This window comes from Oenanthe melanoleuca, chromosome 1 (genome assembly GCF_029582105.1).
Source record: "Oenanthe melanoleuca isolate GR-GAL-2019-014 chromosome 1, OMel1.0, whole genome shotgun sequence".
Classification (NCBI taxonomy): domain Eukaryota; kingdom Metazoa; phylum Chordata; class Aves; order Passeriformes; family Muscicapidae; genus Oenanthe; species Oenanthe melanoleuca.
Window position 1 is genome coordinate 30,304,841 of NC_079333.1, and position 14,697 is coordinate 30,319,537.

The window sequence follows — 14,697 nt, forward strand, 5'->3', positions numbered from 1 at the left end:
ATGACTGAGTAATAAAATGGCAGCTAAAAATCAATATCAGCAAGTACAGAGGAATTCAGAGGGGAAGGAGAAAGCCTAACTACCCATATACACTGACAATCTGAAAAAGAGCACACAGGAAAAAGATTCTGGAATTCCTGTGAAAAGTTTTCTGCTAAGATCAGTTCATGCTATGCAGTGGTCAAGAAGAGAACTACAAGATAGTAAAGAAACATCAAAGACACACAAAAAACCAAAATGGTGGTTTGGCCTCAAAAGAACCATTCTTTTTCATGGCCTGACTGAAGAAGTTGTGAAAATTATTAGCTCAGACTGCCTGGAAGAACAAAACTAGGTGTTGAGGAAGATTTCTAAGACAGATCTGGTGCAACTTCTTTAGAAAGTCTCCTAAATGCTGATGACTAGCAAATGGAGTGTTAGCACAGGAAGACCACATTGTCCCTGTCCCTAAGTGTCTTTTCTGACCTGAGTAAGGGACAAGAAATTTTGTTCAGCCCGCCTATGCTCTTCCCCAAAATTGTCCTAATATTATCTGACCATAAAAATGTTAACAGCTTGTGGAGGATTGGTTTCCTCAATTAATTCTGACGAACTCTTCAACACTTAGCGAACAACTGAGATTTTGTTTACACATTCAGCAGGGCAGAGTGAAAGAACCAATCTGTCCCCAAATTAATTACTTCATTTCACATTGGTGTTACGGTGCTAAATGAATGAGATGCCCCCTCCCTCCCCATGTGCCTTCTGAAACCTTCTTCCTATTGTGTCAGGCTTGTCACTGCAATCTCTCTTAATTGCAGGCTCCTCGGTAATTTCTCTGCCACAACATTTTCCTGAGAAGAACCAATGGTGAGTACTCAGATGAAAAGAAATGCTCTGACAAGCTGGAGTTTTAATTTTTCTTTAGATTGCTTGTAGAAGAGGATCATTATTAGCAGATGATAATTAGGAAGTGGTAACACTTTAATTTGCAAGGATATATTGAAATTCATTAGCATCTGAAAGCTTTGCTGTGCTCTGTGGCAAATGAATTGGACGGATCAGACTGGTTCCTAATAGCTATGATAAATACCCTGACCAAACCACTGCCACCTCTACTTCATCTGTGGATCTATCTGTCCTGTGTGTCTGTAGCCTACCTTTATTAAACAAGGCGAAGATGGGTAAAGTGTGAAATTCCTGGAGGTTTTACCCCTCCTAATGTCTTTTCTAAGCTGATGGTCTAAAATGAGTCTTCTTCCTTCACTGGAGTGAGACAAGAACCTCTGTTCAGAAGGTACTTCAGAGAAATGTATTGACAGGACAAGGTATAATGGTTCTGAACTAAAGTAGGCTGGATTTAGATTACATATTAGAAAGAAATCCTTTCCTGTGAGGGTGGTGAGCCACTGGCACAGGCTACCCAGAGAGGCTGTGGATGCTCCATCCCTGGAATTGTTCAAGGCCAGGCTGGATGGGGGTCTTAGCGATCTGATTTAGTGGAAGGTGTCCCTGTCCATGGCAGTGGGGCTGGGACTGGATGGTCTATGAAGGTCCCTTCCAACCCAAAGCGTTCTATATTTCTATGAAATTATCCCCTCTGAACTCAAGGGAACTGAGGTGAGAACTGGAGGAAGTGATCAGAACAGTGGGGAAAAGTCTGCTGCCCAGAATGTGCAGAACCATTCTGAACGTGTTTGTTGCAGTGGGGACCTCATCTGTCAGGCTATCAGGTCCAGGAGAACACCAGGACATGGCTCATCCCACCCTGAACATGTGCATTGTCACAGAATGAACCACCTTCAGGGTTTCTTTCCGCTGAGAAGAGACCCAAAAAACCCTACTTAGATCAGATGCTTGACTGGTCCAAGAGATTAAAGGTATATGCAAAGGCTTATGTTGACAGATCATGACTATTTCTCCTTAATGAATTGCTGATTTTCATCTGTCAGGAAGGTATCCCTCAGTATTTTCCAGCAAGCTGTAAATATAAGCTAATTAAAACCTCATGAAAGGCACACTTTTTATTCCTTACGATTTTTAAAAAAAGTGCAAAGATGTCCTTAAAATACTGAAATACTACTTGGCATGAAGCAATTATGTTCAGAGCAAAAAAAAATAGATTTAGGCTTAAAAAGCAGAGTCCTGTGAAGAGCAACACTTCTTGAAAAACTGACTTTCCAAGTCCTTCCCTGGCCAGCTGATATCTCTATAGCTACAGAATAGTTTTCTAATTTCCTCTGACCATTCACTTATGAGTGTTTGTTTGCCTGCCAAGAAGCAGAGGGTCACTAGAGATCTACTGGTTACTTACACAATAAATCAATTTTATTTTGAACTGTTATGAATACATGAGGGAAGAGCATTTGCTGGATTTTTCTGCTAGGATGAACCACTGTGAAGGTATAAACAACTGTGACATTACATTGTCAGCATGGGTTTTCACTGTTCATCATTTATTGAGAGGACTGGGGAGTGAGTTACAGCTGTTGCCTCAGCAGAATTTACAAAGTCAGGTTACAATCAGATCAGGGAACACTGTTTAGGAACTTTCTATTGGCAGTGTGGGCTTTGTGCATTATTATTTTCTTGTTGTCATTTTCCTTCATGTCATTTCCTCTTTCACTCTCAATTTACTTCTGTTTTGTGAAATTTTGGGGCTATGAGGAACGAATGCATGAATTTTGCTGTTATATGATTGAGGTGGAAGAATGGCCTCCTGAGAGCTTCAGTTGCCAACAAGAAGGATTTCAGTGCTGAAAACTTTGAACTCCAGAGCTGTTTGCTATAGCAAAGCAGAAACATAAGTCATCTAAACCTTGTAACATTCACCCATGGATGGAAATGAATAATATCCCTCTTATCCTGTACAAGGGAGAACAGAAGACCAACAAAAGTGGTGGAGTATTTTTTTTTTTTTTTTTTTTTTTTTTGCACTGATTGAACTTCAAAGAGCTGCAGAAAATTGGATTACAGATTTCTGGATTCCCTGATCTAGTGATTGATCTGCTGGACTGCCTGAATCTTTCTGCCCAAGTCACTTAATTTTCTTTTCAGTCAGCCTTCTCATTTCAGTGAGACAAATTCTACACTGCAAACTGACCACCAGTATCTTTTCCTTTACTTATACCTATGCTTCTGGCAATACTTTAGCCCAATAGAATGGTTACATCATGGTATTCTGGAGTGCCTGGAAACTATGCTGGACTCTTTGAATATTACAAAGGTGGAAGTCTGGGTTTTGATACTTTTTGGATAAAAAAAATAAAAATTTCACAGCCAGACCTGATACAAAAAGCTCATTAAATCATTTTGTGTTTCTTGTATTCAGTAACAATGTCATCTCTATGTCATGAAAAATAACATCCTGAGAATCATAGAATCATTGAAGGGTTTGGGTGGGAGGGGACCTTAAAGATCATTTAGTTACAGACCCTTGCCATAGGCTGGGACTCCTTCCACTAGACCATGTAGATCAAAGCCCCATCCAACCTGTCCTTGAAAACTTCCAGGGATGGGGCAGCCACAACTTTGGGAATCTTACCTGCTCTTAGTGAAATAACTTTCCATAAAATCACAGAATGGTTTGGGTTGGAAGAGACCTTTGAAAGTCATCTAGTCCAAACCCACTTCCATGGGCAGGAGCACTTGCTAAAGGATCACCAGGTTTTGCTGAGGGGTTGCTTTACAAAGAGGCTGGGACAGGCTTGGCCGTTTTTGGGGTGAGGAAGGAGGGAGCTACCACTCCCCAGTGCAATGAAAAAGAAAACCTGCAGCACACTGATGTCAAAGCCAGGAACTATAAATAACTCCTTGCACTCTGAACAGCTGTGCAGAAGATGATGTGTAACAGGCAAAAATGCCACATCTCAAAAAAACATTCCTGCATGGGTGTCCTTCTCAGCCCTCTTCACAAACACGGCTGAAAATCTGTGAACAAGCAATGCCTTCCATCTCATCTCTATCCCTCTATCCCCCCACCTCATCTCTATCCCCCCATGTGTTTTTATTCTTTTCTTTCTGAGGAGCTGGGGACAGCTGGGAGGAGCGACATCCTCCATCTGCAGAGCTTCTTACCTTGGGATTGCCAGACTGAAGTCTTGGCTACACACAGGACTGCATATGTTTGGCGAAACCTGTTTTGAACAATTTAGTTCACAGCCTTGAAGGCTGTGTGATGCTTTTATTCTGATTCAACTGTGCTTTTATCACATTTCAGTATGTTGGAAGCAGGTAAAATTAAGCTGAATTAGACTACTCCCATATCAAAATTAGCATCCACCCTCTACAGGATTTAAGCAGGATGCTGTGATATATGTCAATGTCTAAAGCACCATTTGCGTATCTTTGAGCTGTATGCTATTTTGCTGCCATTATTTTATATATGTGTGTGTGTGTGTGTGTGTGTGTGTGTGTATCCACAGCAATGCTTATAGGGATTTTTTTTAATGCCAAGAAAGCCTCAGTGAACTGAATGTTAGTGAATCCTGCCCAGGTTGGGTGGGACCAAGCAGTGTTGGTAAGGAGGAGTAATGGCTCAATGGGTATAAAAGTGATGGGTGGATTTATTCCATTGCCCTCTGGACATGTGCCCATCACTGAACCCCTCTGGTGTGGCATTCCTCCCAGCCATGTGAATATGAAGAACCATGACACGACTAGCTGAGGGAGAGACATACTCACTTATTTCCAGAAGCAAGCCCTTAGGATGTGTTTCAGAATTGGAGAGGAGAGCAATCTCCACTGTGACTAAACAAGCTGCTTTCAAAAAGCCCCCTTTCAAAAAGCCAATGGAGAAGAAGCAGTCTCACCTCTGGGATTTGTAAGGGTGGCATCAGTGCCTTTGCCTCCATCTCCACAGCGGGTATCATCAAATGGGAGGCACTGATCCCCAGTTCCAGCCAAGACCTCAGAGTTCTTCACAATGTCTTTCACTGATGTGGTTGACTTGATTTTATAGATGCGCCGGCTGTTGGTGTCCGAGAGGTAGATGGAGCCGGTGATCGGATCTGTGGTCAAGTAATACTTATGAGCTGGGCTGTGGCTGAAAAACAAGGGTATGACATAATTAATTTTTTGGATGATGTGTTTCTTTAAGTCAACAGGCAATGCAAACGCTTTAGAGAATAAAAACACACAGGGCAGAAAGACTGGGAAAGTGAAGGAGTGCCGTTTTGGACAAGGTCAGTACACGGTGTGTTACAGCACAGGATCCCAAGCTGTATCCATTAGCAATCACTGTGCCTGGGGTGCTCTCTGGCATGGAGGGAGGCAACCAAAGGAAAGGGCTCTCTGGTCTGAGCCCAAACCATGCCAGGAACTACTACAGGTTGAGTCCCAGTGCCTGTGTTTACTTAATTTATTTGTTATAGACATAGTCCTGAAACTGGTGTTCATGCAGTGCCAGGAAGTGAAGGGAAAACACAGGACAGTAGGGAGATAAAACAAATAATAATGAAAAAATCTGCCCTCCCAACAAAGACTAATACAAAGGAGACTCCTTATATACACCCTGCAAGATCACTGCATCAAGACTCATCTGGCACTCTTGCTGACTCCAGCAGACTCTAAAGTTCTGTCCTGCCCCCCGGGAGATTAAGGGAATCCTGCCACTGAATTCAGATGGACCTCAATGATGAGAGAAATAAAATAATTCCCTGAGTGGCACATTTTGCCCCAGGTAAAGCATGAACTGGTATTAGGCTGAGGAACCTGAACATCAGTTCCCTGTAACACCCTCTGCTACTGTTTCCTTGGACACAAGAAAGGGTGGCTCAGAAAATGGGATGAGCAGACAGAATTATAGTATTTTTAGCTCTATGACTGCAACATTAAATGAGCCCAAGACTGAAGAAATTAATGATTAGAATCCACTTTATGGGAAGCATCCAATAGGACTGGTCAGAAAAAAAACCAACCAGATGGGTTTAGATAAAATTTAAACAATTGTCTTGCAAGGACTTTACATGTATTTTAACATAGATACTAAAGTTATTAATATCTTTTATTAGAATTGTTGACTACTAGTGTGTATTGAGTTGCATCTCTTCTAAGCCTGAAACCAACAGGTTAGACTTTTAACATCTGTCCTGAACAGATTTATTTTCCTTCTACAAAAGCCTAAGTAGTAATTAGAAGAAGTATGAAAGTATGAAAAGTATCTATTTTTCTCCACACCTTCAAGCTGTCCAAACTCATCAAGTCTGAAGAATTCATAATAAAAATCTAGGCCACAGTTCACAATTTTGCACTTAATGGAATTGTTCCAGGAAAAGTTGACTAGGTAGTGTCGATCACAGTTGACTCTATTCCGCATATAGAGAATTCCTCTCAACCTTTATGTTAGGAAAATTACCCCCTCTTCAGACACATAAAAATTACTGAGTTATTCTCTTCTTTAAAAAGCAGTAAATTAATTCAAATTATTTAATGCTATGGGGGTGGGGGAATAGCACCTTTCTGATTTATTCTGGAATATCCCTTGTGATTTATCCTATTAAAGTCTGAACAGATTTCATCTCCAAAAATGACACTGATTCTTGCTAAATAAAATGCTCTGACCTTCAAGACAGCTCCAGCCTGACAGTTCAGTCTCCATCTGTATTCCTTCCCAATGACAGCAGGCTGGGAGGGTATTATTTCATTTACCTGCATGCCACTCACACTAAGCAAGTGGCTTCAACCCTGGTGGAAGAAGTTCCCTGTGGGAATCCATCATCCATTTTGATCAGGGCCTTGCATTTTCTGCTGACTGTCCTAACAAAGCCCTGCTGACTGTCAGTAAGCTTTTGAGCAGTTCATAATCTCTACTTTGCATGGGAGGTGGACAAGAGGAGGACAGTTTTAATGGCACTTTGCAATCCCTTACCATCTTTGACTGGCAAGCACAGAAAACTTTCCCTGAGTTTTAGAGCAGGCTGTGTGCAGATGGGCAAAGGCAAATGACTTACCCAGAGATGGTGAAAAATGGGGACAGGGAGAAATTCCTGCTCCCCTCTCCCAGCACTATTGTTGTGATTTATTTTTTGGATTGCACAGCTTCACTCTGGTGGATTTTATTATTGATTACAATCTTCTGTAAAAAAGAGAGCTCTTAAAACAATTTTCTATTCCCAGCTCTTGTATAGAATAGACACTGAAAAAATCTGTTAAAAATGGTCAAGCTGGAATTTACCCCTCTAGCTTCTGCCAACTGTTTTCAGCACTGCAGAGAGACAATATCATGCTCTGGCGTGGCATGAATTGAAGTGTTATACACTGGAATTTTATTTTTTTTTTGGTCACTTTGAGATCCTACAGGATGAAAGATGCTTAAATAAACATATATTGGTCATGTAAAAATCTCCCAAACTGCTTCCCTTTATCTGTGATAGAGCAGTGGAGCCAGAAGCACTGGAGATTCACTTTTTATTTAAAGCCACAATCAATAGGCAAATACAAGTGGTAAATTGGACTGGACTGAACAGCAACTGAAAAAAATATGCCTGGGATGAAGCAGAGAAGACTTTTTTCCCCCTTTCATCCTCTCACATTTCTCAGCTTGGTAACAGTCCAAAACAAAAGACAAGACTACTATTCAAAAGACTTGATGGGCTACACTATTTGTAGTCTTAGAACATTTATCCCCCATATTGGCACTGCCACTAGAAAATGATTGTGGAGGAAGAGCTGATTTCCCATTCAGAATGTTCCTTGAGCTATTACAATTTTTTAGAAGAAAACCTGAGCAATGCATTGATATTTTAAATCCCCTGAAGCAATAACACTGAAGTTGCAGTGATGGGATGGGCTGGACCCTAGCCAAGAACTGACACTCTGATGAGTATTAGTGGGCACAATGGTGCAGTCACTGGGAATGAGAACAGTTTCATGGTTCTGCAAACCAAAGTGAAATGGAGGTGACACTGTACACTTGTGACACAGTGATGCACTGGGAAAGCACAGGGAAATCTTCCAAGCCCACAGTGATCCCACTTGTTTGGGGTTGTGTATAGTCTCATCCATACATCTGCCTTCTCCCTTTTATCATTCTCATTGTTTGGGCAGCATAGTGCTGGTACCATTTAGGGAACTCTGTATGTATGTTAAGAGCCTCAGACTCTATTTTAAGGTGTTTGTACTTTATGTGATTCCTCACACACAGGTATAGGGAAGAAATGAGATACAAAGTTGGGTGAGCTGGCAGAGGCATAAGATTTGTATTGTGGATTGCTTCAATTGTACTATGATATATGCACAGCTTTGAACAAAGGCTGGTATTCTCCCTTTGAGCCCAGAGCCCATGTTTTGGAAGAGTTCTAGGAAGGAACCTCCTGCTCCAGAGTGGGAAGCCAGTCTATAGGGACAGAGATGAGAAAAGGGAGATGGTCCCTTTTTTCAGCAGTTTCCCTACAAAACATCAGCACAGCAGACTGCACCTTTCTATTGGTTTCTGTAGAATGCCAAGGGATTCATATCACCAAGCTTTAGATGGTTATGAAGTGGATGCTCACATCAGAGCTGGTTGCCTTAATTCCCTTTACAAGCAGTGGAGAGAAATACCAGCTTTTACGGTAGGACTTGTCTGACTATTTTCAACATTTATCTTACAAGATGAACTCTATCTTAGTTTCTCAAACTCAAGGGCATCTATCACCTCCTCAAAGGATAACTTCTGTTACTGGTAACTGTGCAGCTCTGGCTCCCACTGTGGTCAACAGACAGGAGCAGTCACACCAACAGAATTAGTTACCCACACCACTGACCTGGATAAACCCCTGGGGTGTTTTTTGATCTGATATCTCTGTTTAAGGACACAAAAACACCTCTTCTGTGTCAGCTACCCACTTCCCCCCTGAGCCTTGCTGGCCATGTACATTTGCTGGTGACTAAAGAATTACCAAATTCCTGCAGCCAGGAGGTTTTTGTTCAGTGGGGCTGTTTTTCCATGGCTCCATGCTAAGCACCCTGCAGCTCAGAACCAGAGGATTTAATTGTAGCTTGTGTGAGATACTGGTCTGTTTTCCCTGGGTGACATTCAATAGATTAATACCTAAGGAGGTCACACAATGCAGTGAGCTGAATTTACACTTGGTCTTTTAGTGTTTGCAGTTTGTGTGTGATGCCCAAAGCTCTTCTAGTGTGACACGCTGGACAATAAAACTTTATAGCAATGCCATAAGCCAAGCCAGAGACTGCAAGGGACTTTTTATCTGATCCTAGGGCTGTTTGCTGAGGCACTTCTCTTTGTTACTAATTGTACACTTCTTTCTACAGTATGAATGGAAACAGGAATTTAAATTAATTTAAATTAAAAAAAAAATTAATTGTAGCCATTTTTGTGGCCAAGACAGAAATGCCTCACTGCTCTCCCTGTTCCTTCAGAGAAGGCATCATGATTTGGTGATGCTTTTTGGCTTAGGTAACAGCCCTCATTTAGGCTGTTGCAGAGTTAGACCTTGGCTACACACACAGAGCTTTAGAGCCAAGCCTCTTAGTGGGTAGCTCCAGAACCTCTGGAGATCAAGCTCACCACAGCCTACATACTGGGGAAGAATTCCTTTCTCCTGAACTGAGGAAGCTTTAGCATACGGATTTCAGCTTTTCCAAACCACTAAGATTCAGCCCTGTGGATCTCACCCTTTGCACCATTGCTGGTCACTGGTGCCAAACTTAGGACCTTCTGGAGTTCAAAGCACTGGAACTTCAGCTGAGACTACACCCACTCATTTCCCTGAGGGTCAGGAGCAAAGAGACCTCCTAGCAAGAAGCATTAAAGCAAATATCACAGAACAGGCACTAACAGATGGGTGACTCCTTCAATGCAGGCACAGATCTGATCTGGACCTCCTCACCTGCTTCCTCCCTCCTTGATCCCTTTTGGGCTTCACTGAAGCAGGCATGTCTTAAATTTCTTTCACTTAATTTCTTAGTTTTTAGGAACTGCCTAAAGGCTGAAGCCCTGCCAACTCTGTTTGCCAATGTGCAGTGTTTGGGGCCAGTCCATAAATTTTCCTTTAGTTAGTGCTTTCATACACAAAACCTCTTCTCATAACAGGTACCTAGCTGCTGCCCTTCACTGTCAAAGCAGATGCACTTTAGTGGCTGTGTATTTCTTGGGCATTAGGGATATAACCTGGCTTTTCCAAAGAGAAATGAATTTTTCTATTGCCTTCAAATGATGTGCAAGAGTAGCTGGGGGGCTGGAACTCAGCCTGATGAGGACAATCAGTGAAAAGGTCTTGGGTACCAACTTCCCAGCCCTGCTAATAGATGCTTTGGGCCAGTCAATTACATTGTGAAGCTCAGCCCTTTGTTATTGTTCTGGCAATAGGATAAAAAATCAGTTTCTACTCCAATTCATTTCCAGGCATGCAGATAGAAGAACATTTCTGGTTTAGCATAGCCTCTATAAAGTCAAAGAAAAAGTAAACGAAAAGCAAGTAGCAAGAAAAATCCCCAATCCCAAATGCAAGAGAAAACTAAACACACACACACACACAAAAATCCCAACTCCACACAGTCTAAGCTTCTGCTTTAGAAAAGCAACCAGGGAGAAGGATGGCAAACTTGTCAAGAGTCAGAGAAGTCCTTGCAAACACAGGCAGTGACAGGAAGTTGACATCTTCTGGAATGCAATTGATTGGATCAAACCCACTGAAACTCCAGTGAACCCAAGTGACAAATATTCTTAGTGACAAAGCTCCAATTTAGGAGTCTCTCTTTAATCTTGTTTTCTTGTCATTACTCTTTTATTGCATTTCCTGGCTAAGGTTCTGAGTTGTGCTGCCTCCTATTTCAGCCTGACAGACTTTCACGTGTCAAAGCTCTCTATGAAAGCTCAGACTGAAAAATGTTACAAAAACTAAGTTCCCTGGGTGGGTGATGCTGGGGCATGCAGTGATCTTCATTATGCCTGTTAAACCCCCCAAACTCAAATGAAGGCTTTTCACTGTGTGAGAATTATTTTTCCATCCTAGTTGTTCCAGTGATCTGTATCCTGATGCTGTTCTCATTCCACTTTCTTCATTAATTCCCACCCATTTTTCTTCCCCCCTCCTCCTCCTGTTACCTTGCTTCTCATGCCTGTACTTCCCCTGTCTCCAGCTATAACAGCTCATGCAGAAGCTTGCATGGCTCACATTGTGATTAATGGCTCCCAGTTCTGATGACTGATTGCCTACGCCAGTTTTAATCACACCAGCTTCATTTGCTATTGAATCATCTGGAAATGGCACTTGTGGCTCACTGTGTAACAACATGCAACAAGACAGGGAGCAGCATAAGAATTCTCCACTGGTTGGCTTACCTATGTCTGAAATCTTTATTTCTGACAGAAGACAGGAAAGCAGGGAATAGAAGAAAGAATGAGGTGTTAGCAGCTCAGTTCGATGCATTATTAGCAGATTGAAAACTTGACAGTAACTGTATCATACAATGCAATAATAAATAAAGAGTTAGCTGGAATGACACTGATGTATTTTATATTGGATATTACTTGGCAGTGAGCTCACTATGTACTGCTGCATATCACAAAGGAAGTGTGATCTCACCTGCTTGGGAGTTATTCACTCACACACGAGATAGGACCATCAGACTTTATCTATCAGTCAGTGCAGCAATGAGCTAAATAGATGTAGATGCAGATACCTTTACAGTTTTTTTCACCCCCAAAGCAACACCTTGTGATTTACAAAGGTAGAGTTGCACAGTTACAGGTGGCAGTTCATTGCTGTAACCTTGTGAACTCCAGCCCAGAGGACTGAAATTACGCTGAGCTGGACATTTTTCATAGGTCTAAGTTACACACCCAGCTGCAGCTCTCTGTGACCCACCATACATTTGCTTTCCAGAACACCACACTCCAAAGCTACCCCTGCAAACAAACCTTGGAGCCAAATAGTGAGGGTGTTAATCTCAAAGGAGATGCTGATTTGAGAAGACACAAGCAAACTCCATTTAGTCCAAAAGCAATGGTTTTTCTCCACAGCTTTTAGCCAGCCGCCATCTGAACCCACTTACTTTATAGCACACCAGAGTGAAGAAATGTTTATTAGATCCAGTAACCTGAGTGTTTGCACAGATGAAGCAGCAATCGTTGCAGCAGATTTAACTCTGGAGCAAATTTAACTCTGTGGCTCTACACAACAGCCAGAAAGGCTATACTGTCAAGGCTTCCAATTTTCTCTTCCCCAATGAGGAAATGCTTTGCAAAACCTCTGTTGGGTCTGGTATTTCCACTGACAATGAAACAGGGACTGGGTTTTCAAAATTGTACTTCTGGGAAAGAGATATTAATCCTACTCTGTTGCAGGGGGATTTGGGCTTACCTAGGCTCTTCTGGAAATCTCACCTTTGGTCATTAAAATAACTTTCTGGCACTGGAAGCATATTACACTCTAATGAGGACCAGGTCTGAAGGTTTATCCCAGCTTCCCACCTTACAGACATGAGAGGTATTATGTTCTCATGTATCATGGAACAGGATAGCAAAAATGAGGTTCTTGCTTCCTTACCTGAAAAATTCCCTTCCACAGCCCTCTGAGGTGCACATACCAAGGCAGCTGTTCTGTAAGTGCCAGCCTTCTGGTGGCTGTCTGGATTTTTTTTTCCATACACCATGATCTACAAGGATTGTTCTGAGTGCCAAGTAAGACTTTTGGTGAGGCTTAATGACCATGGTGTGTTTGTGCACAAGAGACTAAGGGGATCTTGCACAAATTTGGCTGCAGCCCTTGCAGAAATGCAGTATTATGTTTGTCCTCAGCAGCAGTGGATATTAAATCTGAGGAGGGAGGGTCTTACTTTCAGGAAGATTCTCACTATCAGGCCAGATCTTGAGAGGTGAATGGGAATACTGAACCTTCCTACCAAGCTATCCTCATACTGATTTCTCAGGACCTGAGTTCAGGCCTGTCAAGCACAGAAGACTCATTCAGGAATACTCCCTTAAGTCTATCTGACTTTCCTGGAGTGAGGCTTGTCTGGCCACGTGAAGGCCAGAATCAGGCCCCATTGCTTTGAAGTGGATGCTTGTATTTATTGTGGAAATTTTAGATAGGAAAAACATCCCCAGTGAGTTCAATTTGAAATTTGGTTCAGCCACAATTTATTCTATATTCTCAGAACTTGTGACAAATCATACTTCTGTCTCTGCTTCATTGTTTTTAATGGATGTTCCTTCTCCTTCCTTGCTATTTCTCCTGGTGTATTTTTTTTCCTTTGCTTTATGGCATTAAAAGGAAACTCTCTGCTTACTTCCAGATGCTCCATCTGCATGTTCAGCCTGACACTGCTGCTCAGTTGGGAACTGAGGGGAGGCTGCTACAGCTGTCCCCTCAAAAAACAACTAGAAAACCCCAGTCTGTGACTGCCTGGAGTGATCATCTTCTCCAAATTATGAGTGATTATCAGTCCTGATTCACCTCTACATATCATCATCAATGCTGTGTGTCCTTTCAAGTTTAGCTTATCTCACAGGCTGCTTGTTAATTTCCAGCATTCCCACTGGTTTCTGCCTACAGGAAAAGGCAGACATCAGCACAGTCTGATTTAGCAGCACAGAAATGTGTCAATATTTTTGGCATGTGATTCAGTTCTGGAAGAACTTGCTAGGCCTGTGCTTCTCTGGTGTAAATCAAAGTCAGCAGAGTTGCAGAAGAGGCAGATCCAGACAGCTTTTTCTCTGTTTTGCTGTGTTGTTGGCTTTTTTTTTTTTTTTAAAGAGTTTTGCTCATTTTTCTTTTGGGTACATAGGATTTCAGCAGAACTTAAGAACATTACTGTAATGGCCACACTCAGCACAGAGTACCTCAGCTCCAGTATGTTGGTGACATTGCCAGAGGGAAAGATCCTTCGGATGTAGTTGAAATCTCCAACATAAAGACTTCCATCAGACCCACACGTTAGGGCAACAGGAGCCAGGAGTTTGTTTCCATCTGCCAGACCATTGCAGCTTGGACAAGAAATGCTCCGTCTGCGGCCATTGCCCATAATGCTTCCAATTACAGGTGGCTGCTGGGAAATGAACTGGTTTTCCCCATTTCCTTTATGCAAGATGCCTAGAGAGAGAGAAAACAGTATAATGGAAACTAAAGAAACGGGAGACTGAGACCAAAGGGAGCACAAACCAACAATGCTGCATGCCAGCTGGGGAATCTGTTAAGTAGCAAGAAGGTTTATCATCTTTCATTGTTTTGTGATAGTTTCAAATGAGGAACCTCTTTTCTGAATTATTTTTTTAGACCCATTACATTTCCTGCAGAAGGAAAATATGTAGGGAGAACAAGACTGTCTTTATGTTTGAATGAAATACACCTTTGGCATCTTATAGATTTTTACCTGCCCTGTCTGTTCCTCCTCACCCTGTAATTTGCAGTCTACCAGGTAAAAAAAGTAAGTAATTCCATAGCTCACGGAAAAGTAAGGGCCAGGAAGACCATGGGACATTCTCTGGAGAAATGTTTCATCTGCCAAGCTTTAGAGGAGCTCTGTCTATTTTCCCTCTAAGTATAGTGCTCTCAGCAGTGATGTGGGCTGAATTAGATGTTTGTTCCCATACCACTATTATCCAAAGGGACACAGTGCTTCCTTTGTACATGTTCTGATCAGCTTTTAAGCCTCCCTACTGCAGTCCTCAGCAGTCTTCAAGGACTGTGGAACCTTCCATTCTCCCTTGGGACCTATGAAGCCTCTTGTTTTGCAAGTACACTTGGCACATTGGAAGATGCCTCTGGGTGG

At 42.1% G+C, this 14,697-nt stretch overlaps 1 protein-coding gene across 1 annotated transcript in view; it reads right to left on the bottom strand.

Moving 5' to 3' along the window:
• TENM4 (teneurin transmembrane protein 4) overlaps positions 1-14,697 on the bottom strand; it is a 1,506,484-nt gene that overhangs the window by 47,865 nt on the left and 1,443,922 nt on the right. The window contains exons 30-32 of the mRNA XM_056495278.1: positions 13,769-14,018; positions 11,267-11,287; positions 4,791-5,023 (exon numbers count right to left, since the gene is read on the bottom strand). Coding sequence (XP_056351253.1) covers positions 4,791-5,023; positions 11,267-11,287; positions 13,769-14,018 — 504 coding nt within the window. The remainder of the gene's footprint in view (positions 1-4,790; positions 5,024-11,266; positions 11,288-13,768; positions 14,019-14,697) is intronic.